The sequence below is a fragment of the Hyperolius riggenbachi genome, chromosome 2 (genome assembly GCF_040937935.1).
Source record: "Hyperolius riggenbachi isolate aHypRig1 chromosome 2, aHypRig1.pri, whole genome shotgun sequence".
Lineage (NCBI taxonomy): Eukaryota > Metazoa > Chordata > Amphibia > Anura > Hyperoliidae > Hyperolius > Hyperolius riggenbachi.
In genome coordinates, this window is record NC_090647.1 from 100,953,469 (window position 1) to 100,981,034 (window position 27,566).

Here is a 27,566-nt window from a genome sequence, read left to right on the forward strand (position 1 = left end):
CGAATGCCCCGCCATACGCTGAGGGCAGCTTCCGTAGCCTCCCTCAGCCCGAAAAGGAATACGTCATTACCGATGTCATTCAGATGGACACCATCGTGCCTGAAGAAAGAAGAGTCCTTTTCCAGTAATTTGTGTCGGACGGACACCCCACCTCTCTTGCATACAAACTTAGCAATGGCTTTATTCACCTTCCAACGGGCTCTGTTAATTTTTGTGTAAGGGACTGGGGGGCGCCAACGCATTCTGGGTATCATTTCAGACCAGACCACTAGCACCCTGGGGAAGAGCTCCCGCACCCGCACCATAAAGTATTTTATATCTGTCATCAACCGATACGTGGAGAGCCAGCCTAAATCATTCCCCCCTATATGCAGTATCACGACGTCTGGGGGGCCCCATAGCCGCGTCAACCTGAAGAATTTTAATTTCAAACGTTCTATGGTGACGCCAGGATACCCAAACCAGTGCACCTCCACGTCCTCAGTACCCAAACTTAAGTTCCTCCCCCCGTTGCGTTGTGCTGCCCTTCGCTCCGCCCACACCACGTAGGAGTGTCCCAATATCCATACTCTGCATCTGGGTTTGGTTGTACCTGCAACGGCAATAATTGAATAACATAACAGAAAAATGGTAATGACTCCTTTGTAAGCCCCCAAAACTTCCCCCCCCCCCCCCCCCCACGCAGCTTTTTTAATAGTGCTCCACAAGGTGAGGGCGTATGTACAGCTTGAACCTGCCCGACTTCCATCTACCCAATTTGCAAAGGGTCTGCTCGCTCATACCCCTGGCCGCCCCCTCTGTGGCTGCTCCGATCCTAAATGAATGGGACCCATAGTCACCCGCCTTGCAACCCACCTCAGTTAGACATCGTTTTAGAACTGCAATGAATTGGTAGCGAGACAAGGACGACCCATCTTCGTGCTGTAGCAATGGGCCGCCCCCTGCAGCACGTTTGTGTATGAACTGTTTAAATAGGACGAGAGGGCATGCGGGTGAATTTGGAACTGCGTTCAGCGCTAGAGTAATCCCTCTCCCTCTCTGGTCTGTCTTTGACTTTGGTATCCGGATGAATAGGGTACCCTTTTCTAATGACACATCTGTGACCTGCAATCCCCCCTGGCCGTCTTTACGCTTACTAACCAATTCACCCAGGCGTAGTGCCCCGTGGAATGCTAATGAAAAGGCCAGTTTGAATAAGTGTCTTTCATAGTCGGTTAGGCATACTTCGTCAATGCTGGCCAACATCCCCCGTAGTAACGGGAGGGTGATGGGACGTCTTTTATCTGCTGCTTTTGGGCGCCTACGATAACCCTTTATTGCCTGACGTATAAGGAAGTCCTTTGTCACATCCCTCCCTCCGTATAGCTTAAACATGAAGGCTAAGGCCGCCATGCTCCTATCTATTACTGCTGGCGAACAGCCCTTTTGAAACATTTCCCCTAAAAATGTTAGTAGGCGATCCCTGTCCGTGTTCCAACCCGTGTGCCCGGGTCCTAATCTAGTTTGTAACCCCCCCCCATTGTCTCCATACCCGGGAATAGGCCTCCCACGTGGTTTCCGCTAATGAATGTTTCACCCAGTTTGCCATTAAGGTGATATCATGTCCCAAAGATGATGTGGTACCTGCATTGGTAAGGCACTTGCGCGTGGGGCCAGCTCTCGGAAGCGTTCCTGCTGAAAACGAGATAAAGCATCTGCTATACCGTTAGATGTTCCCGGTAGGTGCACAGCCCTAAATTTGATATTGTGTCTTAAGCATTGCAGTACAAAGTGTCTAACCAGGTTGACCACTGGCTCTGAGCTGGACATCACTGCCATATTGTCGGTGTTGAATATAACCGATTTGTTGGCTAGGGCTGTGCCCCAAATCTCTGTCGCGACCACTAGAGGGAAGAATTCTAACAAGGCTAAGTTACGTATGAAAGGAGATCTGCGCCATGCGGGCGGCCACTTGCCCTGGCTCCATTGTCCCTGGAAATATGCTCCAAACCCCACACTGCCTGAGGCGTCCGTGAAAAGCTCCATTTGATCGCTGGGTAATGGCTTCTGCATCCACAGCGTTCTGCCGTTGTACTCATCTAGGAAACTTTTCCACACCCTTAGGTCCTCCTTTCCCTCCGCCTTTATCCTAATATGGTGCTGCGGGTTTGATATCCCGGCAGTTAGGAAGGCTAATCTTCTACAGAAAATCCTGCCCATTGGCATGACATTACACGCAAAATTCAATTTTCCTAACAAAGATTGTAGGGCCCTCAGAGTTATTTTCTTTGCAGATATTGCCCTATCGATCTCCCCCCTTAAATCGGTCAGTTTGTCCTGCGGGAGCCTGTACTCCATGGCCAATGAATCAATTTCGATGCCCAGGAACTTTATTATCTCAGAGGGGCCTTCTGTCTTTTCCGGCGCCAATGGTACTCCGAAACTCTGAAAGGAAGTGACCAAGTTTTCCAGCACTGTTCTACAGTCATCTGAACCTGCGGGGCCAACGCACAAGAAATCGTCTAGATAGTGTACCAGACCTTTTAGGCCGGACCTTTTTCGTACCACCCATTCTAGAAATGTGCTAAAGGCCTCAAAATAAGCGCAGGATATGGCACATCCCATTGGGAGACAGCAGTCTATGTAGTATGAGCCATCCCATTTGCAGCCCAAGAGGTGCAGGCTATCTTGGTGTACAGGCAGCAGCCGGAAAGCTGATTCGATGTCAACCTTTGCCATAAGAGCCCCTTTTCCCATGTCCCTGACCAGGGCCGCCGCGTGGTCAAAAGTGGTGTAAGTTACTGATGCCAGGTCGCCGCTTATTCCATCATTCACAGACTCCCCCTTTGGGTGGGAGAGGTGGTGAATCATGCGAAATTTACCGGGTTCCTTTTTTGGTACAACCCCCAGGGGAGAAATGTGTAGGTTGGGAATAGGAGGGGTCCGGAAAGGACCAATCATGCGCCCCAACTCTACCTCCTTGGCTAATTTTTGCTGTACAATGTGTGGGAATTCCAGGGCTGATTTTAAATTTTTACAATGTGTCGTTGGAGAAGCGGTTTGAGAGGGTATACGAAAGCCATTAGTGAAGCCATGTATCAAGAGATCTGCCTGTTCCCTATTTGGGTATTTACCTAGCCACGGTTGCATCTCTACGATGTTCACCGGCGACCTCCCCTTTTCCATCCTGTCCGTGCGTTCGCTGCGCTGTTTTAAGTCGTTTGAAGCACTTTTCCCATGTATGGTTTTGTCCGCCACAGGCCGAACACTCGTGCTTATAGCGGCAGCTGGTGCCCCATTTGCATGCGCCATTATTGTAAAGCCAGCATGCTCCGCTTTTCCTTGGTGCCGACGAACCCGACTGGAGATCGCCGGCGGTCCCGGGAAAGGGGTTTTGGCTCCCTCTCAGTATCCCGTATCCAGACCCCCCCTGCGTGCCGGCCGAGGTTGTTTTGGGGTCGGTGAAAAGGCGTGTCCACAGGGGAAGGTCCTTTTGGTCCCAGCCCAATGAGGGCCATAACGCCATACGCTGGCGATACTGTTCGTCATATTTTAACCATGCCGTCCCCCCATAGGCTCGATACGCATCTATTATACTGTCTAGGTAGCAAAATAGGGAGGAGCATAACTCTGGTGTCTTCTCCCCAATTATGCTCCCCATGGTAACAAATGCTTGCAACCAGTTGATAAATGTTCGAGGGATCAAAGGAACCCTCCTCCTGAACTCATCCTTGTCTCTACGATGCTCCTTCCCTCTTTCCCATTTCTCCATAGAGAAGCGATCCAGGGGGAGGAGTGAGAATATATCAAAGTATTCCCGCTTCCACACTTTTTTCCTCATTTTCTTTTTTAAATGTGTACCTAGGGGGCCTTCATAGACCACATAGGTATTTCTTTTTGCCGCGTCTGAAACGCTACGCTTCCGCGACCGTCTCTTTTTGCTTGCGCGAGATGATCTATCTGCGCTGGCGCTGCTGGAACTTGAGCTGCTGCGACTCCTCAAACTACTGCGCGAATCCCCGCTAGTCCCTTCCTCTTGGACTCTGCTCTGCATTCCCGCCAGCATCTCCCTCATGTTCTGTAACAAAAGTAAATGCTCCCCTAAGCCGGGGTCAGATGGTGGGTCATTCGCCTGTCTATTAGGCTGAGTCTCGCTGGGAAAGAACCCGTGCCCCCTACCCTCTCCCCCACAACAATAGTCATTTTGTAAGAAATCTGCGTCTGTATCCTCTTCTGAAGCATTCGCCTCACCTGCATCTGCCGCCAAAGGCGCCTCCGTTCCGGGTCCTGGTGAGCATCTACCCCGAGCATCCTGCTCCAGGGGCTGTCCGGAGCCATGACGAATCATCTGCTGCCGCTGCGGTAGTAGCAGCGTGGCCACCCCCTCGACACATCCTAGAGCCTGCGGGTCCCCCTGTGTGTCGTGGCTCCTGGGAGCACGGCCCTCCTGCGGCTCTGCTGTCTCCGATCTCCGCGGTCTCCTGGCACTGCCCCTAGGGGAGCCTGCCTTGTCGTCCCTTGACCGGCTCCGATTTCTTTTTCTGGACCGAGTGTCCCTGTAAGCACGGCTCCGTCCGGAGCCTGCCATACTTGGAGATGGTTCTGACCCCCTCATTGTGTCCCCTCTCATCCCTTCTCTCTCTCCTCCCCGACTGATGGCCCCTGCTCTGCCCCTTTTCACCCCCTTTTTGTGCGTGGCTCTCACCCCCGCCTTGCTCCGACTAGCCCCTTTTCCTTTCTTTGCGTGGGGTCTGGAATGTGTGGTGGGGGGTGTGGGTATGCCACCGGGGTGAGATGGGGGGTGGCTGGGTCTCTCAGCATATAGGCCTTTATTATTGCGAGGCCTGCTGGAGACCGATCGTGAGCGGGGGGTACTGGGAAGGGGAGGATGGATAGTGGAGGGAGCATCCGCATTGGTGGGCAGTGTACGCCGCAAGGTCCGTGCGTGCAGGGAAGGCCCTGCACCGTGGCCGGGCTGAACGGCATCATGGAGGACGCCATCTTGGCGGCGCCTGCCGTGACGTGCAGATGATGCGCGGGGTTTGGTGGGCGGGGCTATAGGCGGTGATGCGCTGGCTAGGGAAGGAGGAGTGCGGGCTACGGGAGGCGTGGCCGGCGAGGCGCCATGTTTTTGGGGCCTGCCGCGGCGCGCCGAAGATTCGCTTGGTCCTGGAGGCGGATCTAAGAGGGCCGGCGGGGACGGATCCAACGGTGCCAGGGGGGGTGAATATCGGGGGAAGGCCTCGTCCTCGCGGGGAGGATTGCGGTTGTTGTCACCGACCAGCGCCGGGCCCACCCCCTTCTGTTGATCGGGCATGCAGTGGCTGGCCGCCGGAGTAGACTTTGCCTGCTTTTTGGCTGGCGCTCCCTTTTTATTTGGCCTTTTGCCCCCCTTTCTTTGCACCGGTCCGGCCAAAGGCGGGCTGAAGGGGATGGCAGAAGCTGCGGGGATGAGCTGCTGGGACCTAGGACTCGAGGCCTGGCTGGCATGCATATTACCGGCCCTACTACCGACCGGGGAGCCCGATGGGCTGAATCGGGAGGGAGCCCTGCGACTTCTAACTGGAGGTAAGTGTGGGGCCTGCAGTTCCTGGGAATCAAGGTACCCCATCTGGCCCACTATCCACCCCATACCCCCTGACTCGGCCTGCCTCTTGACCCTCTCCAACAACTCGGCCAGTGCTGCCGCTTCCATAATTATGCTTCCGAGGCTGCACTGTCCCCCTCTGGGCCCAGTTACTATCACCCCAGCTAAGATAGCGCCTTACTGTATTTGTGCGGGATGCTTGTGTGTCTGCCTGCCCTTGGGCCTTTTCCTGCTGCTGCTGCTGCTGCTGATGGTGTTGCTCTGTTGTTCTCCTGAGGTGAAAGGAAGTCCCTTTGTCCTCCCAATTGTAATTAACAAAGGCTAGCAGATTTCTGCCCGCCTTTGTTTGTCACCTTGACCCCAGTTAACCTATCAAAATGCCTGGGGTCACCTTTCGCCCGTCCAGGTCATGTGCTCCTGTCGCTTAACCCTGCCCAGCTCTGGAGCTCTCTTTCTGTCCTCAGCATGGTCGGATTCCACAAAGGTCCTTGGGCAGCTGCAGCCCAAGGGTGTGGCTGGACATGCAAGAGGGGCAGCTGGACATTGGAGAAGGATTGCTGCATATGAAGGAGGAGGCTGCACATTGAAAAGGGAGAGAGATGCTGCTGCTCAAGAGAGCTATACATGAAAGACAGAGGCTGCCGTACATGGACTTTACACATGGAATGAGGGGTTGCTAATGCTCATGGAAGGGGAGTAACAAGAAAGTTGGCTTAGGGGCTCTAAAATTATAAATCATTCTTAACTGCTGAGCAATGAGCTGGTAGTAGGAGAACCAACCTGTAGCTAGAGGCTTTTTTGGGCTCCTTGTAATCCTTTCCATATGATTTGGACCATATTCAAGCTGCATAAATCTCCATACAAAATGTTCCTTATCCTGCTCCAACTCGGAAATTATTTGCATCTCATGGACCATTTTTACATAATGTATGACACACCCATAACGAGAAGTGAAAAGCAACAGCGATCATGTTGTCTATTATAAAAACACGTTTCATTCTTTCTAACCACAGTTAAAAAAACAACAACAAACCATTGCATTGCTCATGCAGCCGGTAGAACTGGATTTATGAGTCATGCGGTTTCCTGGTACTATTATCAGGAAGATTGTGCTTATAGCAGTGACCCACTGACACTGATCAGTAGCCCTGAGCTGCACATAATGCAAGGCACACACTGAGATTTTCTGGCAGATTGTTTCCAACATGTCCGATCTGATATCCGATCAATTTCTGATCAATTTCCAATAGAGGTGAACAAAAATCAGTTGGAAATCGGATCGGACATGTTGTAAATAATCAATCTGACAGTAAATCTGACAGAAAAGCTCAGTGTGTTCCCAGCATTAGCACAAGATACTGTCCATCATCAGTGCTCTCTGTCATGCCTTGGTAAATATTTCCATGCAGCACATGACCACATGTATGTGACATCCCTCCTAATTAATGGTGATATCTATTAGTTTCTAACACATGCTAAAATCAAGGACACAGCCAAGAGTTGTAACTACAAGGGAGCAGCCCCTGTGACCGCAGGGGGGCCCAAAGTTGTAAGGGGGCCCCAACTTTTACTTCCCACCCTCCAATAAAGGGGTCCATCCTTCAGATCAGGTGTTTTTGAGGCTACACTTGTTATGGATGTGAAGACTATGGCAGCCACACTTGTTTTATGACCCTTGCAAGAGGGTGTGAACTTTGGGGGCCCAATCAAAGTTTTGCTGGGGGGGTCCTGTGATTTGTAGTTACGCCCAAGGTCGGATTTATACTCTAATTGCCCCTAGCCCAACTTTCGTGTTGCTTCCCTTCCATGTGCAGAAGCCCCGCCTCCTATTTCATGTGCAGCCGCCCCCCCCCCCCCCCTTCCATATATAACATCCATTCACAGCAGCCCTCCTTTTTCATGTACAGCTCTCTTGGGGAGCAGTACCCCTCTTCTACGTGTTCCTCACTTGCAGACTCTCTTTTAAATTTGCTGCCATCAGCTGTCCAGCTGCCCCTTGTACTGCAGCTGCCCAAGGCCTGGGCCTGTGTGGCCTCCCCAGAAATCCTGCCCTGGTTACGCCACTGGACACAACTATCCTTGAATAAAATGTTCCCAGGAGAAGACATTGTACTGAAGAACTCAGTGACTTCCAGTGTGGCACTGCTATGTGATGAATGAATCCTCTGGTCCCAGTCCCTGGCCCACTAGGCCTGGTCTGGTCAGCTTCTAGCTTCCCCAGAGAAGGGGCAACACACAACAAAATGGGAGTGCAGATTAATGCTGTTGTGCAAAAAAAGAAAAACGTTTCTCCTTGGTTGTAGCAAGGGCAAGGCCAGATTTATACTTTTTGTGCCCCTAGGCCATGGATGTTGTGACTACCCTTCCTTGTGAAGCAATGCCCTCCCCGTTCCATGTGCAGCCCCCTCTACTATGTGCATAATCCAAATACAGCCCCTTTCATGAACAGCTTCCTTGAGCATCAGTTCCCCTTTTTCAGCCTCCTCCTTATATGTAGCAACTCCTTTTTCATGTCCAGGTCCTCCTCTGGGCAGCTGCCGCTAAGGGCCCAGGCGTTTGTGGCCTTTCCAAACAATCCAGCCCTGAGCGAGAGGTCATATGACAAGTGTAGCCACCATGACTTCCCCACCCATAAATACAATAACACCTTCTCTGGAGTGGAAACTAACATGCTTCCTTGGGTAACTCCTCTCTGTACATCATTGTTGCTCTCTATAGGAACAACCACTGTCTTGCTGTATGCAAGTCAAAAACACCTACCTTGGAAAGACTGATCTCTTTGATCACACATTGCATGTTGTCTCTTCTTGCTCTTCCCAAGAAAGCTTTTCCAAATGCTCCCTCTCCAATCATCCGGATGATTTCGTAATTGTCCATTTTTTTCTTACCTCCAAGTCACACCTTAAATAAGAGACAGAACACATAACATCCTTAACATACTTGATTTGTAATGCAAACCGTATTGTACAGCACAATGGCTTAGTGGTTAGCGCTCTCACCTTGCAGCACTGGGTTCCCGGTTCGTAACCCAGCCAGGGCACTATCTGCACGGAGTTTGTATGTTGGCCCCATGTCTGTGTGGGTTCTCTCCAGGCACTCTTTTTTTAATACCTTACTTGTTACCTAACATCTGCACCCCCAATGTAAATCCCTTCCTGACATCTAACCTGACATTTTCCCCTAATATTATCCCCTTCCTCATGTCTAACCTTCTCAATTGTGTTATTCCCTTCCAGTGTCTAACCCTAACCAACCCTACAATGGCGATCCATTTATCCATGCCTACACCTAACCAAACAGCAGCATGTTAATTCTTTCCTGACCCCTACATTTATCCTTATAACCAAAAACATGTAAATCTATGTTCTCCCTATCCTGCTGTTTGGCCTCAACCTGGCTAAATACACTGCTCGCTTTGCACTAAGGGCCAGTTTTTACTGGGCGAATAGGATGCCAGGCGATCGCCGCATCGCCTCGCATCTCTTCGCAGGTACTTCCGGTTGTCTTCCGGACCGCCAAATGTGGCGCCATGCGGCTTCCCATCGGCGGCTATGCGGACTCGGATGAGTGCTGTGTAAAACTGCAGCATGCTATCCATAATTTCCCCCGCGTCACATTGTGCCGGATTGCATAGGTAAATTTGCGTCAATGGAAACGACTGCATTGACGTGAATTAGTTGCAGTTTCCTTGCGTTTCGGAGCGGTTTCCGCATTGCAACGCGTCTAGTGGAAACAGGCCCATATTGACATCAGCAACACATTGGCACTTTCAATGCAGTGGCTACAAGAGGAAAATTTTGCAAATCGGCCTTATAGTTTTTGAGAAAATCGATTTTAAAGTTTCAAAGGAAAAAAAAAATACACATTTAAAAACCTGCCGACTTTAATGGTTAATAGCAAATCCACCTTAAATGCTAGAAACCCTAAATTTTCAGGATATGTTAAGGAGTTCATTAGGAATAAGAGTAAAAAACAATTTTTCAAAAAGACCTTATAGTTTTTGAGAAAATCGATTTTAAAGTTTCGAAGGAAAAAAGTATACTTTTAAATGCGGTAAATGTCACTTTTAGTAGCAAACCTAACGGTAGTGTAATTTTACATGCATCAAACGAAAGCGCAATAAATTTCCTGACGGGGTTTCCAGGGGGTCTGTACGCAGCCGCAGCGTTTTGGCCAGGGATCGCTATACAGCCGCAATATGGCTGTATGAAGATCCCTGGCATTTTTTCCTATTTTCCCAATTTTTTTTTTTATGTTTAGAGTGTGGGATTTTTTTTTTTAAATGATGTGGGGTCCCCCCTCCTGAAACTTTTTAACCCCTTGTCCCCCATGCAGGCTGGGATAGCCAGAATGTGGAGCTCCAACCGATTGGGACTTCACACCGTTATACCAGCTGCAAAAAAGGTCCCCTAATGCCGATTTTTGTTCCGGGGTATATGTTGGGGGGGCCCCCCAGGTTTATTTTGCCCTGGGGCCCCATTGTTGCTTAAACCGGCCCTGTGCGCAGTAAATGTGCATAGTGTGAAAGGACCCTTCATATGCAGATAATGTCACACTAATTAAGTATGCCTTGAAGCAAGTTTACTTACAAACATCCAAAACAGACAGAAAATGCACATTATTTATGTAGTTTGATGCACTTTGTATTACATTTGTGTTTTTTTTTTTCATTTGGTTCCAGTTCCCATTAACCTTAATTAATTTTTTTTCACCACACAAAATTTAGTAAGGCCTCTTTTTGTTATTCCATATTATTAATTTATAAAGTGCCAACATATTCTGTTGCACTGCACCAGAGGCGTGTCTAGAGGGGTGCAGATATGGTTTGTGTCATAGGCTCCACAGCAAAACAGGCGCGATGTCTGCCCCTGTGCTGCGCCCCATGCCTCCCTGTCGCTTAGACCTCAGATTAATTCTGTTATCTGGGGTACATGGCTACTTATGGATGTAGGGCGCACTTGGCTTAGTGTTAAAAAAGAGGACAAAGAGGAAATAAGAGATATTTCCCAAAAAGTAACTTCAGCAATATCCCGAGCCAAAAGACACAGGCAACCATAACACATGTACTTGAGAAAGGATGCAGTTTTTAGAGGGGGAAGGGGGCTCTGAACGGGAGGGGGGGGGGGGGCGCAATTTCAGTGTTTGCCACAGGCTCTATATCACCCAGGTACGCCTCTGCACTGCACAAAGTAAGAAACAAATAAGGTGTACATAATCATACAGACAATGGTATACACATGCAGCTGACCACTGTGAACCTAGCCTAAGGTCGCATTCACAGTGGGACGTTGCATTTTAATGCGACGTTAAAGTCGCAACATGTCTACGTTAAGAGGTAAAGCACTGCAAGCAAGTTACCACAATGTAACATGTTTTTTAACGCGTCTTTAACGTCGCACTGTGAATGGCAGATAGGATTAGCAATGTGGTAAGCTGCGACCATAACGTCCCACTGTGAATGCGACCTTACACATTTCTTTATCTGCAGAAATACTTTCAGCTGATGTGTTCCATGTGCAAAATCACTTGAATTCGTGGTCCGCAAACCGCATGCGTTCACACAACCGCCTGCAAATGCATTTGATGTGAACAGGACCTTAGAAAAATGTAGCTTTGACGCTACGTTTCCACTGTAGCATTGCATTTTTCACATCAGGAAAATCACATTACATTTTTCCGAACATGAAAAAAAAAAACCCATGGTATTTTACATGCACTTCTATGTGATAATTTACATGTTCTGCCTAGTCACTCGCAACAAGACAAGTTCCTTTTTCCGGTAAGAAATTGGGCAATTTTTTTTTCCATTGTATATGAAAAATCGGAATGGAAATGTGAAAAAATAGGTCAGGTTGTCCTTTGTGTTTTCACCCATACAATGGCATGCAAAAAGTCACAGTTGGAAACGGACCCATTCACAAACATCGGTTCTCATATAAATGCAACAAAAAAAAAAAAAACAAAAAAAAAAAAAAAAAAACGCACAAGTGGAAACCTAGCCTAATACACCCGGCGCTAGTCTACTTTAGGGGACCCACCGCAAATCCCCATAGACACTTTCAGCTGGGCTGCAAAACGGAACAAATGGCTTCCGTTTGCTTGATGAAACTCCCACAAGCCTTATATCCCCGGGTAGCTACGCATGTCCTCTAACGAATTTTGCGGGTTTCGGTAAAAAAAAAAAAGTTTGAACTGACTGTGTAGGAGCCTCGGAACGACCGCAATTTCGGGTCCGTCGGCCATCTTGGTTTTGCTCTGCAGGTCGTTTCTTCCTCCTCATTGGAGGGATTGTTAGGTGGGGGCGTGCCAGCTAACAAACCCTCCAATGAGGAGGAAGAAAGAGACCTGCACAGCAGAATTAAGATGGCCGACGGAACCGAGATTTAGGCCGTTCGGTGGCTCCTACACGGGCAATTTAAACTTTCTGTTACCGAAAACCTCCCAATTCGTTACAGGGCATGCTTACCTATCCATGGGTATATGGCTTGTGGGGGTTTCAACAAGCAAACGGAAGCCATTTGTTCCGTTTTGCAGCCCAGCTGAAAGTGTCTATGGGGATTTGCGGTGGGTCCCCTAAAGTAGACTAGCGCCATACACCCCTGGTTCAGATGCTGTTGGAGCTCTCTAGTAAGAATATGAAAGGTATGCAGGTGAGCCAGTACCTCCAGTACACTCCTAGAAAATCACGATATTTCATTTTAACCAGTTAGAGCAAAACCAACAGGAAGTGCACACAAAATGTGGTTAGATGTAAACGGTTTTTTCCATTCTCTCAGCAGCTGGTTCACCTTCCTTCCAAGTATAGCTGCTACTAAGTTCCTCTAGTTACTTATTTAGATACAGTGAACTGATCCCATCCCTTAGCATGGACAGACCCCTGACTTCAGCACCACAGCTACATAATGCAGGACTAGTTACTTGCTAAGCTGCTCCTCCTCCTGGTTGCCATGGATATAAGACTCAAACATCAATGAGAAATCCTGGAGGATCTCCTGTCACTCTAGGTCCCCAGTCAGTCAGTAAACTGTCATAGCAGCAGCAGTCATGCCTAGTCAGTCAGTAATCCCCAAACCCTAGCAGGACATAGTGTGTGCACTCACCCAGGATAATAGTCACTGGCAGCCTCTGAAGCTGTCCTACCGACCACAGACACCACCTTTCCTGGGGCATGAGCACAAGCCCTTCCCAGCTGCATTGTGGGATGTGTAGTCACTGTTCTCAGCTCTCACCTGCAGCTCCTCCTCCCCCTGGCCTACAAAGCATCTTGTGATTTCCTTTGTCATTGTCAGCTCAGCTAGTATTGACCAGATACTGCCACAAAGCAATATAAGCGGGCCCAACAAGATTTCCAAACGTTTGAATATCACAAAGTGTGCAAACCTTTTATTGAAGCCAAACCCCAGAACAAAAATTGTGGATATTGCGGAAAGAAGTTAGAACATCCTTTTTTTTTTTTTTACTAACAGTTCAGGTATAACTCCCAACTGTCCCTTTTTTGGAGGGACAGTCACTCATTGGGAACTAAAACCCTCTGTCCCACTCTCTTCCTCATTTGTCCCTCTTTCAGGACTCATGTACAGATCAATGTAAATATATGTATTTTTCTACAGAAAAACATGTTTAATAGACTCTAAACATTATTTCTAACATTTTATTTGATATATTTCTTATTTTTGATATGCTTAAATGAAGGAGAACTAATGATGGAGAGGACTAGTGTGGTGTGAATTATAAATCTGCATCTTTTGCTTCAGAATTCTTTCTGGTATCAGTGACTAGGGGTGTGATTAGGGGCGTGGCAGGGGTGTGTCTTAATGTGTCCCTCTTTTCTCAAAAAGTTGGGGGGTATGGATATGTGATTAAAAAATATGCAGTCCCCCTGGAAAACTTTGACACCCCCCAACATGCAAACCTTTTCCCTTTGTTGTCACCCCCCCCCCCCCCCCCCAGTCAGAAAGTCCATATGCTGGGAATCATAACTGTAGCCACCATTTAACCTTTTCAGGGGCGGCTCCCCTTATATAGTTACCCCCTGTAACTGCCCCTGAGACCTCCACTGTTGCTAGTCTATCATATGTCCACAGGTGGATGAAACATGAATGGCATTGTGTACAGCTCGCTGAAATCTTGGGGTGTTATGCTGCTCTCCAAACAATCACCTATTTTCATCCAATCTTGTACCTATGGTAGCAATACCTGCCTGTCTGATAATAACAATAGTAATAACAGTAATTTGGCCTAGAGAGATGCTGGTGCTTATTTCAAGCACATGGATGGAAGTGAAAGACAAGATGCAGAACATTTATATCTGGCTTTTCTCCTGGCAGACTCAAAGTGCCAGAGCTGCAACCACTAGGGTGCCCAGAGTAGGCAGTAGCAGTGTAAGGCCTGGAACCCACTAGAAAGCGCAAAACGCTATTGCATTCGCTAGTGATTTGTGATAGCGGTTTGCAGGTGATTTTGGGAGTGATTTCCCTGCTCCTATACAATTCATTGGAATGGAAATTCCCAAAATGCTGTATGTCCAGCGAGTGCTGTTTGCTTAATCGCAATCGCTGTAGTGGTATCTGTCATCCATTTACATTGGCAGCGCGTTTGGGGAAATCACTAGCGATTGAAAGCGCTCCCTAAACGCTCACAAAAACACTCTGGTGGGTTCCAGGTCTTAGGGAGTGTTGCCCAAGGTCTCCTCACTGAATAGGTGTTGGCTTTACTGAACAGGAAGAGCCGAGAAGTGCAGTGCCTTGCTGTTGGTTTATGACCCCTTCCTCACAGTCACGCTGCTGGAAACACAAGTGCTGCTATGCGATTCTTCGCCCTGCGCTTGTGATTCCCATTCATTATAATGAATGGAAATCGCAATGCGATCGCGGGACTTTGTCGGACAACATGCGTTGAGATTACGCGCTGAATTGCAATACATGGATTGTGGCAGATCGTGCAGTCAATACCGTTCTTATGTCCCTGAGGATCGTGTTGCCGAAATTGTGTCTAGAAATGTGAATGTGGGAACTGGGAAGGGGCCTATGTAAGGAAACAATAGATTCCACATGAGGGAAAATATGGATCATTCGTTACATTTAATCAATAAGATGCCATACAAAATCAGCACTCTTGCCTTGCAGCGCCGGGTTCGAATCCCAGCCAGGGCACTATCTGCATGGAGTTTGTTGTTCTCCCCATGTATGTGTGTGGGTTTTCCTCCACGCCAGTGGCATAGCTAGAGATTATGGGGCCCCATAACAAAGCTTTCATGGGGCCCTCAGATGTAGGCACTCTTAAAGCAACGATCTTCCCTTTCCCTATGGATATGAGTTAAGTGGGCAAATTACATTCTCATGCAATCAATAATGCACATACAGTTCATGAGCACTGAGACCACTGAGGCACTGAGGGTGGAGAAACACAAGAAAGTTAATGGTGAATACAAAAGTACCACCTGGGCCCCCTATACTCCAGGGCCCCATAGCAGCTGCTATGGCTGCTATGGCTATTGCTACGCCCCTGCTTCGGGCACTCCTGTTTTCACATCCCAAAAACATCAGATAAGTTAATTATATTACCCCTAAATTGGCCCTAGACTAGGATACATACACTACATGATACATACATAGACATATGACCGTGGTAGGGATTCAATTTTTGACCCTGCATAGTTTGGCGTGCGAAAGCAAATGCATATTTGCATGAGCATTGCCTCATGAATAGCCAATTGAGCCAGATTTGCAGAGCCAGACTTGCTAGGGTTAAAACTTGGTGTTAGAGCACGCATACATTTTCCTCAGGTAAGCATTTTTTTGCAGTTGTATCCTATGGAGGCAGGTGGAAGATGGCCTGCTCTGGTGGTGTGAGCCCTGGAGTGAGTTGTTTGCACCTGTCCCCCCCCCCCCCCCTCTGGAGTGTTGTGTGTGAGCCAGCCCTGAGCTCTAAATCTTGGGGTGACCCATGCTTCACTCCTTTCTCATGTGGTGCCCCCAAGTTAATGCGCATGTAGCAGAACGCAATGGACGTTAAGGTAAGTGCCTGTTTTTAATATTGGGAGGTTGGAGCAGACGGCTCCCCCCGGCGCTGGCCACGCTTGGGGGGGTCGCCTGCGCCACCCAGCCTCCCCCTCCGGGGTGCTGCTGTGGTTCCCAGGCGGTGAGAGTGCCTGGGACCCCGCGGTCCCCCGGTTGTGTGGGGGCATTGGGAAGCCTCCCCGTGGCGCTCCTGGAAAGTGCTAATGTGGCATGAACTAATTCCCGCAGGGCGACCGCTTTGCGGTATTCGTTTTTTGACCCTGCATGGTTTGGCATGCGAAAGCAAATGCATATTTGCATGAGCATTGCCTCATGAATAGCCAATTGAGCCAGATTTGCAGAGCCAGACTTGCTAGGGTTAAAACTTGGTGTTAGAGCACGCATACATTTTCCTCAGGTAAGCAAGGATTCAATTCTGAGCCCCTCTGAGGGACAGTTAAAGTTATCATGAAATACAAAATCCTCCAGCGCTGCTGAAATGAAAAGTTATATTTACCTCAGGAGTCTTGTCTAACGAAGCTGCCCCGAAGTCCCCGCTACAGATGGCCCGAACAGTTCCAGGCGAACTTACGGGGTTCGCGATTGCAGAGAACTGCGAACTTTGCCGGAAGTGCGACATTAGGGTCAACTTTGACCCTCTACATCACTGTCAGCAGGCACATTGTAGCCAATCAGGCTACACTCCCTCCTGGAGCCCCCCCCCCCTTATAAAAGGCAGGCAGCGTCAGGCTTTTCACTCACTCGTGTGCCTGCAGTAATGAGAGAAGGGAGAGCTGCTGTGCAGAGACCTATAGGGAAAGCTTAGTTAGGCTCTTTTAGGCTTCTTAGCTTGCTCCTTGCTGATTCTTATTGCTAAGAAAGCACCCCTCAACAGCTCTTTTGAGAGCTAATCTTGTTCTTGTGATCTATTTTTTTGTGTGTGTGTGTGTGTGGCCCACAGACACTTGTGTTGCATAGACAGCCTTGGTAATTCCTACTGTGTGTGCCACTGCCAGGCCCAGCACATTCAGTGACTACCTGTATGTGTGACAAGTGCACATTGTAATACCCATCACTGCATATACAGTACCTACCTGTTGTTCCCTTCAGTGCACCCACCTACCTACGTGAGCGCACGCAGTGTCACTGTGCCTGTCCAGTACCTGTGTGTGTGTGACGTGCACATTTGTAATACCAGTCATTGCATAATTGTTCACAGTACCTTTGTGACCGCATGTTGTGTAATATACCACTCCGAGCATACCTGTTAACTGCACCTGTGTGACAGCTGCACATTGTATTGTAATACCAGTGACTGCATACCTTTCACTGCATCTGTGACTGCACATTGTATTATACCTGGCAGTCAGTGCATACCTTTCACTTGAATGGATGGCAGACTTTCCCTCCATAATAGATTCTCGTTAAAGGATTTAAAATTGATTAGTCTCATATACAGCAGGGCCTCAAAAGTCCTCCTGTATTGTTATTTTTGGACACTACCTCGGGACTTGCATGCCATACCTGCTGCCTTCCTTGGATGTGTGGTGGTAGCCTTTTTTCAGGCTCCAACTCCGGACCGGAATCGAACCCTGACTCCCCGGCCGTACGCTTTCTTTAACAATGGTAGAGAAAGAACCATCGACAGTATGAGCAGCGATGGACTACTGGGTGCGCAGGCTTGACCTGTGGCCAGAGCTGTCACAACTTGCCATACAACGTCTGTCTTACCCTGCCTCAAGCGTCCTGTCAGAAAGGACCTTTAGCGCAGCTGGAGGCATTGTCACTGAGAAGAGAAGTAGCCTAAGTCACAAAAGTGTTCAGTATCTCACCTTTATCAAAATGAATGAGGCATGGATCCCGGAGGGCCACTGCCCGTCCGAAGACTAAGTCAGTCCCCACACACAGCATCTCTGCCTGCCCCATGACTAAGTCGGTCCCCATACAGCATCTCTGTCTGCAGGCCGCTTGACTGCCTTCTCCGCCACCACCAACAGGGTCCAGGACTCCAGGCGGATTCCTGAATTCTGCTAGCAGCGGCCGCTATAAAAAAAATTCTGGTGTGTGTACATGCCTGCCTAATTTTTCTGGCTGCACTGCGGCTGCAACAACAAAACAAAAGGCATGTACATGTGTCAATTCCCCTTCGTGATCATTACCTTGCCGCGGTGAAGGGGCTTGCCTATCACAATGAAACAATGACCGCCGGCTATATGAGTGTCTCGGGGGGGTGGCACACCAAAGATAATAAGGTCGTTGCTTCATTGTGGACAGACCAAATTCGATCAGCTGGACAGTCACTGTTGTTCTGTCATTGAGCTACCTCAGCCTGGCGACCATATGGGCTTTAAAACTGCTATCGCCTGCACTCTCGCCCTGGTGTGCACCAGTCCAGCACGGCCGTCACAACACAAACAGCTGTTTGCGGTGTGTTACACAGTGAGTTTGGTGTGTCAGTGTGAAGCAGTACACTAATTACACTCCCTGATTGATGTATACACATGCAAGATGTTTTAAAGCACTTTAGGCCTCCAATTTAGCAAGCAATCTGATTTCTGCTCTTAAAACGGTGCTTTGCGTCAAGTCCAGATTTTTCCACGGGACTTTTGGCGTCTATATCACTCATCCATACTCAGATGTTAGACCCCTTGAAACATCTTTTCCATCACTTTTGTGGCCAGCATAAATGTTTCTAGTTTTCAAAGTTCGCCTCCCCATTGAAGTCTATTGCGGTTCGCGAACATTCGCAAGTTCGCAAATGTTTGCGGAGGTTCGTGAACCCGGTTCGCGAACCTAAAATCGGAGGTTCGGGCCATCTCTAGTCCCCGCATCACTACACTTCTGCCGCTTGGCCCCGCCTCCCCTCCGAGAAAAAATGCCCGGCAATTTAATGCAGTAAATAGCTTGGCGTTTTTTCTCAGAGGAGAGAGGGGAGGCGGGGCCAAGCGGCGGAAGTGTAGTGATGTGGGGACTTCGGGGCAGCTTCGTGAGACAAGACTCCAGAGGTAAATATACATTTTTATTTCAGCAGCACTGCAGAACTTTGTATTTCGGGACAGAGATCCTCTCTAAGTGACAAGACAATATACTCTGTACAGCGCTGCAGAGGATAGCAGCAACATATAAATACTAAATAATAATAATACCCCCAGCTCTGATATTACCGCTGTCTGAGACCAGCTTCTTCTCCATGTAAACAGTAGATATACGAGTACAACAGCACTGGAAGAAGTCACTCATCACTTACAAGTATAGACATGGGAACAGCCAGCAGCACAGTAATATTCACAGTATTCCTGAGGATTGTACAGGTGTAATTATGTACCCACTATAAAATTACCTGACATGAAAAAGTTACTGAACGCATGTTTGTATTATCATCGTGTACATCTAAAACATCATTCGTATGAACCTTTCATTGCTTTCTGACAGCTCATGGTTCTTTTTAATGTACGGACACATTTTTCTATTAGCATACATGATTTAGAATCTAGTATCATAACATTTTGAACTGTAATAAACTTAAAGTGGAATTCCAGCTAGAAATGGATAGAGATGGCCCGAAAGTTTGCCGGCGAACTGTGAACATATGGCGTGTTCGCTCCTACGCCTGGCTACCTATGGGGGCGATGGAGACCTTCAACTGACTTCCTATACTGGGGGCACCTACGCTTGACAACCTATATTGAGGGCACCTACACGTGAGATCGGGGTGTGTTTTTTTGAGGGTGCGCACTGCAGCTATAACGCGTGGTGCAAATTGTCGGTGCTGTGCTATCATTCTAAATGGGGGAGAGGGGGGGGGGGGCTAACTGTCCCACTGACTGTTTTTATTAATATTCCTGAAAGGTTCTGGCCTTAATTTTAAGTATATTCAGGATAATGCTCTCTTTCCATCCATTCGTGGTTATTAATAGTATTTTTCCTATTATACATATGTCACGTGTCACAGAGATCTGAGCATTTTGCGTGATGTGTCATGACGTCAAAAAAGTTGGGAACCCCTGTCCTAGGAGATATCTCAGGAAAAAAGATGAATTGCATATGGGCCTGTGTGTGTGCGCGCATGCATGAAGAGAACGAAGGGGGGCACAAAAATCAGGTTTCGCTCAGGGTGCTGTGAAACCTAAGGCCGGCCCTGGTCAGACTTGCTGAAGATAGGTAGGGAAAGCATTAGCTAGGCCTGTGTTCTTGTTCCTCACCAGCTGTGAAAGCACCCCAAACAGCCCTTTTGAGGGCTACCACATCGGTCTCCTGTGTTTTTTTGTGTGTGACACCCCACACCCCACTGACACCCAGAGCTGTGTGCACACTACTGCTGTTGCCTCGTTAAGTTGCACGCACAGTACCACTCCAGTGTATTATTATTTCACTGTATTCTGATAGTACTATTGTATCTCTCTGTGTGAGACACTCCACAGCCCACTGATACTCATAGCTGTGCATAATGTGATTTCTGCCCTTTAGGGATTAAAATCCAACTTTGCGTCAACTTCGTAATTTTTAGTGGGACTTTTGTCATGGATCCCCCTCCGGCATGCCACGGTCCAGGTGTTAGACCCCTTGAAACAAACTTTTCCATCACTTTTGTGGCCAGAAACAGTCTTTGAAGGTTTTAAAATTCGCCTGCCCATTGAAGTCTATGGTGGTTTGCCTGTTCACAAACATTTGCAGAAGTTCGAGTTCGCTGTTCTCGAACGGAAATTTCTATGTTTGCGACATCTCTTGAAGTGGACAGTATGGGGGTCAACTCAAGTTGTGGTTCCCCAGGGAATTGGAAGCCAAGGCCGCCTACAGGGTATCACAGGGGTACAGCTGTATGGGGCCCAAGTGAATCTCTGCCCAGGAAAACAGTGCCACAAACATGGGCCCCTGCAGCAGCCTGTGTCTGACCTTCTGGCTGCCAATTAATGTGGTGAGAGGTGAGAGGAGGCTCATCCGGGAGTTACCTTAGTCAGTCAATGATTGAAGTAAACCTACGACAAATGGGAGAAAAGGATTCTTACTTACCTGGGGCTCCTTTCAGCTCCCTGTAGTCTGTCAGCTCCCACAATACCCTTCCGGTCCGATGTGCTCCTGTGAAGTCCGCACAATCCAGCTGCAAACTGCAAAGCTGTTCCGGGCCGCGCACCTCCAACATCATGCTCCCATAGCTGGAATCGTTCTGTGCAAGCACTTTACAGTCTTAACGAACGGAGCATAGGCAGAACCCTCCCAGTCATGGTAGTGCATGGAAAGCAGACACACGGACGCCAGTGTGTTCAGGCCGTAAAAGATTGTGATTTGCCACGTGGGGGCAGAGGGGAGTAAGGGTGGCCCAGTAGGTTTGCCCAGCATGGGGCCCAAAAATGTCTGCTGGCGGCCGTGTTGGGAGCTTGTAAGTATGAGGCTCCACCCTCTGAGCAATACCAACCCACATGGTCCCTAAGATTGGGGCTACTGATAGGCTCTCCTTCCCACTGCAGAATACCTTTGTCCAGTGCCTAGGAGGAAGCAGGGTACCTTATCTGATCTACTGCAATGTGAATGCATTAGAGGATCATAAGTGACTCCGTTACAAGCCCAGCTATTACAAAGCTGTACAACCACTAGTAAGGCTACTTTCATACTGCGTAGTTGCATTTTGTTCCCTGGAAAAACAGGTTTGCAATGCAACAGAGGATAAAAGTCGCAACGCATGTTGTGCCTGCGGTGTGACGCATACAGTACATAGAAAGTATACTTTATTGCAACTGTTAACACCAGGGCTGGATTTGTACTCTTTACCGCCCAAGGCCACTGTCACCAGACACGCCCCCTTCATTATATAGGTAGAGAGATGATGCCTCCCCTTTCCCTCCAGTAAAGGTAGCCAGATGACCCCTTCCCTCTAGTATAGGTGACCAGATGACTCCTCTCCCCTTCATTTTAGTATAGGTAGCCTGATGACCCCCCTCCCCATCCAGTATAGGTGGCCACTGCTGTACATCTGTGCCTCCAACCAGTGCCTCTCACATTTGACTCGCTGTCATCTTACTAGCGAGTCACATGATAGGAATCAAGTGACTAACTGGTAGCATGTCAGCGTTGCACAAGTGAGACGCTCATTGGAGGGACAGATGCACAGCGGCAGCTGATGGAGACAGAGGGGAAGAGGAAGCTTGTAGGCTGGAGAGGAGCAGAGATATAAGTGACTGGTGGCTGCTATTCCACTTACTCTGCTTACAACTCTGAAATGTTGCTGAGTCCATAGCCACTCACTACAACGCCAACGTGCACAGAGAGCAGTGCTGCCACTGCACAGGATGCTGGCAGGAGACTACTGCGATCAGGTGATTGCTCGATCTTCATGCACTGCAGCATTTGCAAGTTTGAAAATGCTGCACCTCTATAGCCTGTTGCCTACCTGCCCTTGCTCCTGTGGTGCCCTTGGCCATAGCCTAGGTGGCCATAGCCTAAATCCGGCCCTGGTTAACGTGCACATTATATGGTAATGCACAGCATGCATTGTGTTATTGCCAATGGATCTGTCGCAGTGTGCTGCTAATGAGCCAATGTGAACAGTATCAATACAATATAATTGCATCGCTTTAGCTAAATATCTGAAGCAACACACTATAGCAGCAATGTGAAAACAGCAATGTGAAAGTAACCTAAAGCAAGCAAGATGAGAACAATCTATATTTCTGGTTGTAGTTAAAATACCTTAACACTGTCATAGAAGTCAATAAAACAGGTATTTCCTCTTCTTAAAACACAGCCAACCCAGAGCTTAAAGTGTACCAGAGATCACGGTAATACAAAAATCGATACTTATCCAGGGCTTTCTCCCGCCCCATAAAGAATTGTGAGTCCCTCGCTGTATTCCCGTAGTCTGCTTTTCAGCTACGATCAGCCCCGGTATCTTGCCCAGTCGTCGCGTCCATTCTGGGTCTTCTGCCCATGCGCAGTAATCCCGGATTGATGTCACTGAGCAAGTTATTGGGGCTGACCGCGGCTGAATGGCAGGACAGCGTGGGACGTGTTGAGGGGGGTGGCCGCCGAAGAGATACGTAAAGAGTGCACTTTCTCTTGCGCAGACTGGCCGCGACTGGAGGAAGTTACGGGACCATGTACCGGAGCTGCAGGCAGCGGAGGACGGCGGCATGGGAGCGATCCGTGCGCATGGGGCGGGAGGAAGCCCCAGGTAAGTATAACATTTTTTGTTTTCCACGTCTCTGGTACACTTTAAAAGACAACTTAAGTGAGAATAATATGGAGGTTGCCATATGTATTTCCATTTAAACAATACCAGTTGCCTGGCAGACCTGCTGATCTATTTGGCTGCGGCGGTGTCTGAATACCACCAGAAACAAGCATACAGCTAATCGTGACAGATGTGACAATAATGTCAGAAACACCTGATCTGCTGCTTGTTCAGGGTCTATGGCTAAAAGTATTAGAGGCATGGGGCAGCAGGCTAGCCAGGCAACAGGTATTGTTTAAAAGGAAATAAATATGGCAGCCTCCATATCCCTTCCATTTTAGTTGTCCTTTAAATTATGTTATTTTTGTTGTGGAAATTTGCCAGAACAATTTGTACAAAATGTGTATTCCTCATTTGCTTTACACATTAAATTAAAATGGATTAAATTGCAACACAGACCTGAAAATAAATGGGATTGCACAAGTATACTATGTAGTGCATAGCCTTTAGGGCTTGTTTCCATTTGAGCCACACGCGTCTCCAAGACGTGCGGCGGCACTTCTGGGTCTGCGGGGACACAGACGAATCTCATCAGCCGTGCCTCCCGCACCATTTCGGATGGAGATACCGGCCGAATCGCTTCGCTAGCGCAAGCGATTCGGCCGGCGGCACTATTGATACCTATGGCAGTTTCCCCATGCGATTTGCCTGCAGGGAAACTCTGCGGATTCGGCGTGGAAACCGCGCAAGTGGAAACGTGCCCTCACTGGTTGACAAAGTATGCTTCCATAAAACAATGGAAACCACGTATGTATGCATAGAATAGTTGTGGATTCTTCTCATCCCTGACTGCCAGCACAGAAAAAAAAGCTGTGGTATTGTCTCCAATCATTACATCACATGACACATTTTACTTTCACGGACGCCTCCTACTCCCCAGGCTACTGCAGACACTTACAGTCCGGGAACTACCGGTAATCCTGTATAGTGTACACCAGTGTTTCTCGTCTTTATTAAAAAAAACAATGTGTATACTAAATGCTGCCTGGTGAAGGTCACCTTTTAGTGGCTGTCAACTAAAATACAAAGTGGGCTGAAATTGAACACTAGGACCAAGTTGTAGGCCAACCTAAATGTCTAGTGGTCACCTCTGTCCCTTAAAAAGTTCCCTGGTGTCAAGTGCCCCCCTCCCTCCCCTATACAGTTATCTGGTGTCTAGTGCCCCCCCCCCCCCCCCTTATACAGTTCCCTGGTGTCTGGTGGTCCTCCCTCCCTCCCCTATACAGTTCCCTGGTATTTAGTAGTACCCTCCCTCCCCTATAATGTTCCCTGGTGTTAAGTAGTCCGCCCTCACTTATACAGTTTACTAGTGTCTAGTGAACCCCCTCCCTCCCCCATACAGTTCCCTGGTGTCTAGTGCTGTGTCTAGTGCTTTCCCCCTCCCTTCCCCTATATGGCATCCCTGGTGATCTTGGGCTTCACCTTCAATATAGCATCCCTGGTGGTGGTCTAGAGTGGGCCAAACATAATGCTAAGTAGGAAAACCACTTGGGGACCAAATTTAATGGCTCTGCAGGACAGATTTGACATGTATGACATGTATGTTTTAGGCTCATACACACATACAATACCTTTTATTAACAGATTACCCTACTTGTGTATACAGTATATGCTCTACAAATGTTCCCCTATGCCTGTATCATTTTAGAACTTATTATGATGATCTGTTTGAGAAGTACCCCCTGGGGAACACATATTGTATGTAGGGCATGTATGTATGTATGTAGGGCAGTGCCAACTGTGCCACATATATATGAGATGCTGGCAGATGTATGCAAGCACATTCATTTTATGAATAAAGCCATTGTTTTTATCAAACATAGTGCGCTTTGTATTGCATTATTTTTAAGAAAACTGTCGACATCGTCAGTTGAAGGAAAACTTTGTTGGAGTGATCATGAGGTGATTGGAGCCTATTTCATGCTCCACGGGCACTCTTGGCCATTGCAAAGATGGTCCAGCAGACTGGTTTTGAACAGGTTGTTTATGTATTTGAACGGTACATCTTTGTTCCATCTTTTTATCCTGTTAAGTGTGTGCCATGGAATAAGTATTTTCATCATGGTATTTTTTCAATGTCTTTAAACCTTTCACTAAAGTGTTGTCTGCAGCTGTGTAAAGATATCCATAATCATCTTGATCATTTTAAAGAGGAACTGTAACGACAAAACGGCCCCTGGGGGGTACTCACCTCGGGTGGGGGAAGCCTCAGGATCCTAATGAGGCTTCCCACGCCGTCCTGCGTCCCTCGGGGGTCTCGCTGTAGCCCTCCGTACAGCCGTGACGCAATATTTACCTTCTTGGCTCCTGCGCAGGCGCTCTGATGGCCATCGGCGCCGAAGTAGGCGGAAATACCCGATCGCCGTCGGGTCTGCTCTACTGCGCAGGCGCAAGTTTCCGGCGCCTGCGCAGTAGAGCGGACCCGACGGAGATCGGGTATTTCCGTCTATTTCCGTGCCGAAAGTCGCCACAGCGCCCCCGCTGGAGCCAGCAAAGGTAAATATTGAAGCTACAGTCGGCTCTGTCGCCGGATGTTCGGAGGGCTGCAGCGAGACCCCCGTGGGACAGAGGACAACGTGGGAAGCCTCATTAGGATCCGGAGGCTTCCCCCACCCGAGGTGAGTACCCCCCAGGGGAGGTTTTTGTTGTTACAGAGTCTCTTTAAAGCCATTGTTACCCTCCTAAAAAAAACAAAAGTCAGATACTCACCTAAGGAGAGGGAAGGAGAGGGTGCCCTCGGTGCTGCGTTGGCTCCCCCGTTGAATTCCCCCGCCGCGGGGACTTCGGAAGTCTTTGGGAGCCGAGTCCTCCCGAAGACAGGCGGCTTCATACTGCGCACGCGCGAGTGCCACATAGAGAGCGCTCGTGCATGCGCAGTGTAGAGCGGCCCATCTTCGGGAGCACTCGGGCTCCCGAAGCATTTCCATCCGGCGGGGAAACAGTGGTATTTGACCGAAACGGTCGAATACCGCTATGAGGGAGCCAGCGCAACAGCGGGGACCGGGAGAGGAGAGGGAATGCGCTATGGGACCCAGAGCCTCCCTCTCCTTAGGTGAGTATCTGATTTTTTTTTTTTTTGGTTCCCATTAGCTTTAAGAAGCACAAAACCCCACAGATTTCAGTAGCTATCACAGTGTCTACAGGAAAACATTACAAAACAGTTTTTGTGGCAATAGCAGATAATGTAGAGCAAATAATATCTTAATATGAACATACCTGTATGTTCCCCACAGGGACGAGATCTCTGTGTGTCTCTGCTAGAGAAGAGAAAGCACAACTTGTCTCAGGAAAATGAAGACATGGTGAACAAGCCCAGACACAGCAGCCTACTTATTATTAGTTACTGTAAATGGGAGTTACACCCATCAAAAATTGTTTACCCTTAATAACCTTCTTCTGATGCTGCTTAGATATCTGGTATGATAAAAAGTCTCCTCGTGTTGTATTTATAATCACAGGTCCCCTTTTACACACGTGCCTCTTTTCAGCCATGTTTTTCTGTCTTTTATGTGCAATTACAGGAATTAAGCTTCCTATTACCAGTGACTATGGAAGGTCATTGAGATGCAAATTGTTCCAATGTCATACAGGATAATGTAAATTTTCAGTGCAAATTTATGTAGCTTGAAAAGTTAGCTATCGAATTCCACTGTGGCGGGATTCAATTGGTCCTTTTTCAAGCTGCATAAATTTGCATTGAAAATGTACATAATCCTGTTTGAACTCAATTTGACCATCCCTGCCAGTGATCTGGTAGGAAAAGAGAGAATGGCCCATAAGGAATTCATGTTTCCTCCTGAGTTATCTCCTGTGAGATCATTTTCATGTTTTGTTTAAAGGACACCTGTGACTTTATTTAAAAATAACAAAACAGTTACTTGGGAAGGGGAAGTCTCTGGATCCTAATGAGGCTTCCTCTGTCCTCCTCCACCAGCTCATTCCAGCACTGGCTCCCCCGCAGCGACACGGACCATAATATTTACTTTCAGTAATATGAGCAGGCACAGTAGCAGCTTCCGGCTCAGGCTCCGGAGTAAATAGCTGAACCCGACTGGGTATGCTCTATTACACAAGTATCAAACTCCAGGCCTGGAGGGCCAGATTCTTGCCAGTGTTTAGGATGGACTGAGAAAGAGAGGAATGTGTTCTACCTGATGGACCACACCTTTCCTGATTCAGACCCATCAATTCATTTGAGCTGTGTCAAAAATGTGTTAGGACCTCGGCTCTCATAGGACCAGTTTGACATCTCTGCTCTACTACAAGGACCCATTCGGGTTTGGCTATTTCTGCTACAGCCCATTGGAAAGCCGTGACTGCACCTGCGCACACCGCTGACAAGCCCTAGTTGGCGGATCTTTGGGGGTCCTAGCACTGGATCCCCTCTGGTGAGGAAGACAGGGAAGCCTCTTAAGGTGTACCAGAGCTCAAACCTAAAAAGATTACATACATACCTGGGGCTTCCTCCAGCCCCATCCGCCTGGATCGATCCCATGCCGTCATCCTCCGATGTCTGCAGCTCCGGTACCAGGTCCCCGCACTTCCGTCAATTGGAGCCTGTCTGACGTAAGGGAAGTGCGCCCTTTATGTATCTCTCCAGCAGCTGCTGGAGAGATACGCAAAGATCGCACTTCTCCTGCATAGCTGGCCGCGATGACGGGGACCCGGTTCCTGAAGCTGCGGCCAGTGGAGCTCTTGAGTCTAAGGATCCAGAGGCTTCCCCCTCCTGAGGTAAGTACCCCCTAGAGACACTTTTTTCGATTCAGATGCACTTTAA

At 48.4% G+C, this 27,566-nt stretch overlaps 1 protein-coding gene across 6 annotated transcripts in view; it reads right to left on the bottom strand.

Annotated features, from left to right (window-relative positions):
- The window catches only part of NEK5 (NIMA related kinase 5), a 100,957-nt gene extending 74,897 nt beyond the window's left edge, over positions 1-26,060 (bottom strand). Inside the window, exons 1-2 of one of the 6 annotated variants that reach the window (XM_068267117.1) lie at positions 26,006-26,060; positions 8,327-8,467 (exon numbers count right to left, since the gene is read on the bottom strand). In XM_068267117.1, the coding sequence (XP_068123218.1) occupies positions 8,327-8,443 (117 nt within the window). In that variant the 5' untranslated portion in view covers positions 8,444-8,467; positions 26,006-26,060. The other 5 variants (XM_068267116.1, XM_068267119.1, XM_068267118.1 and 2 more) reach the window with 5 other exon arrangements.
- Between the last annotated feature and the right edge of the window lie 1,506 nt (positions 26,061-27,566).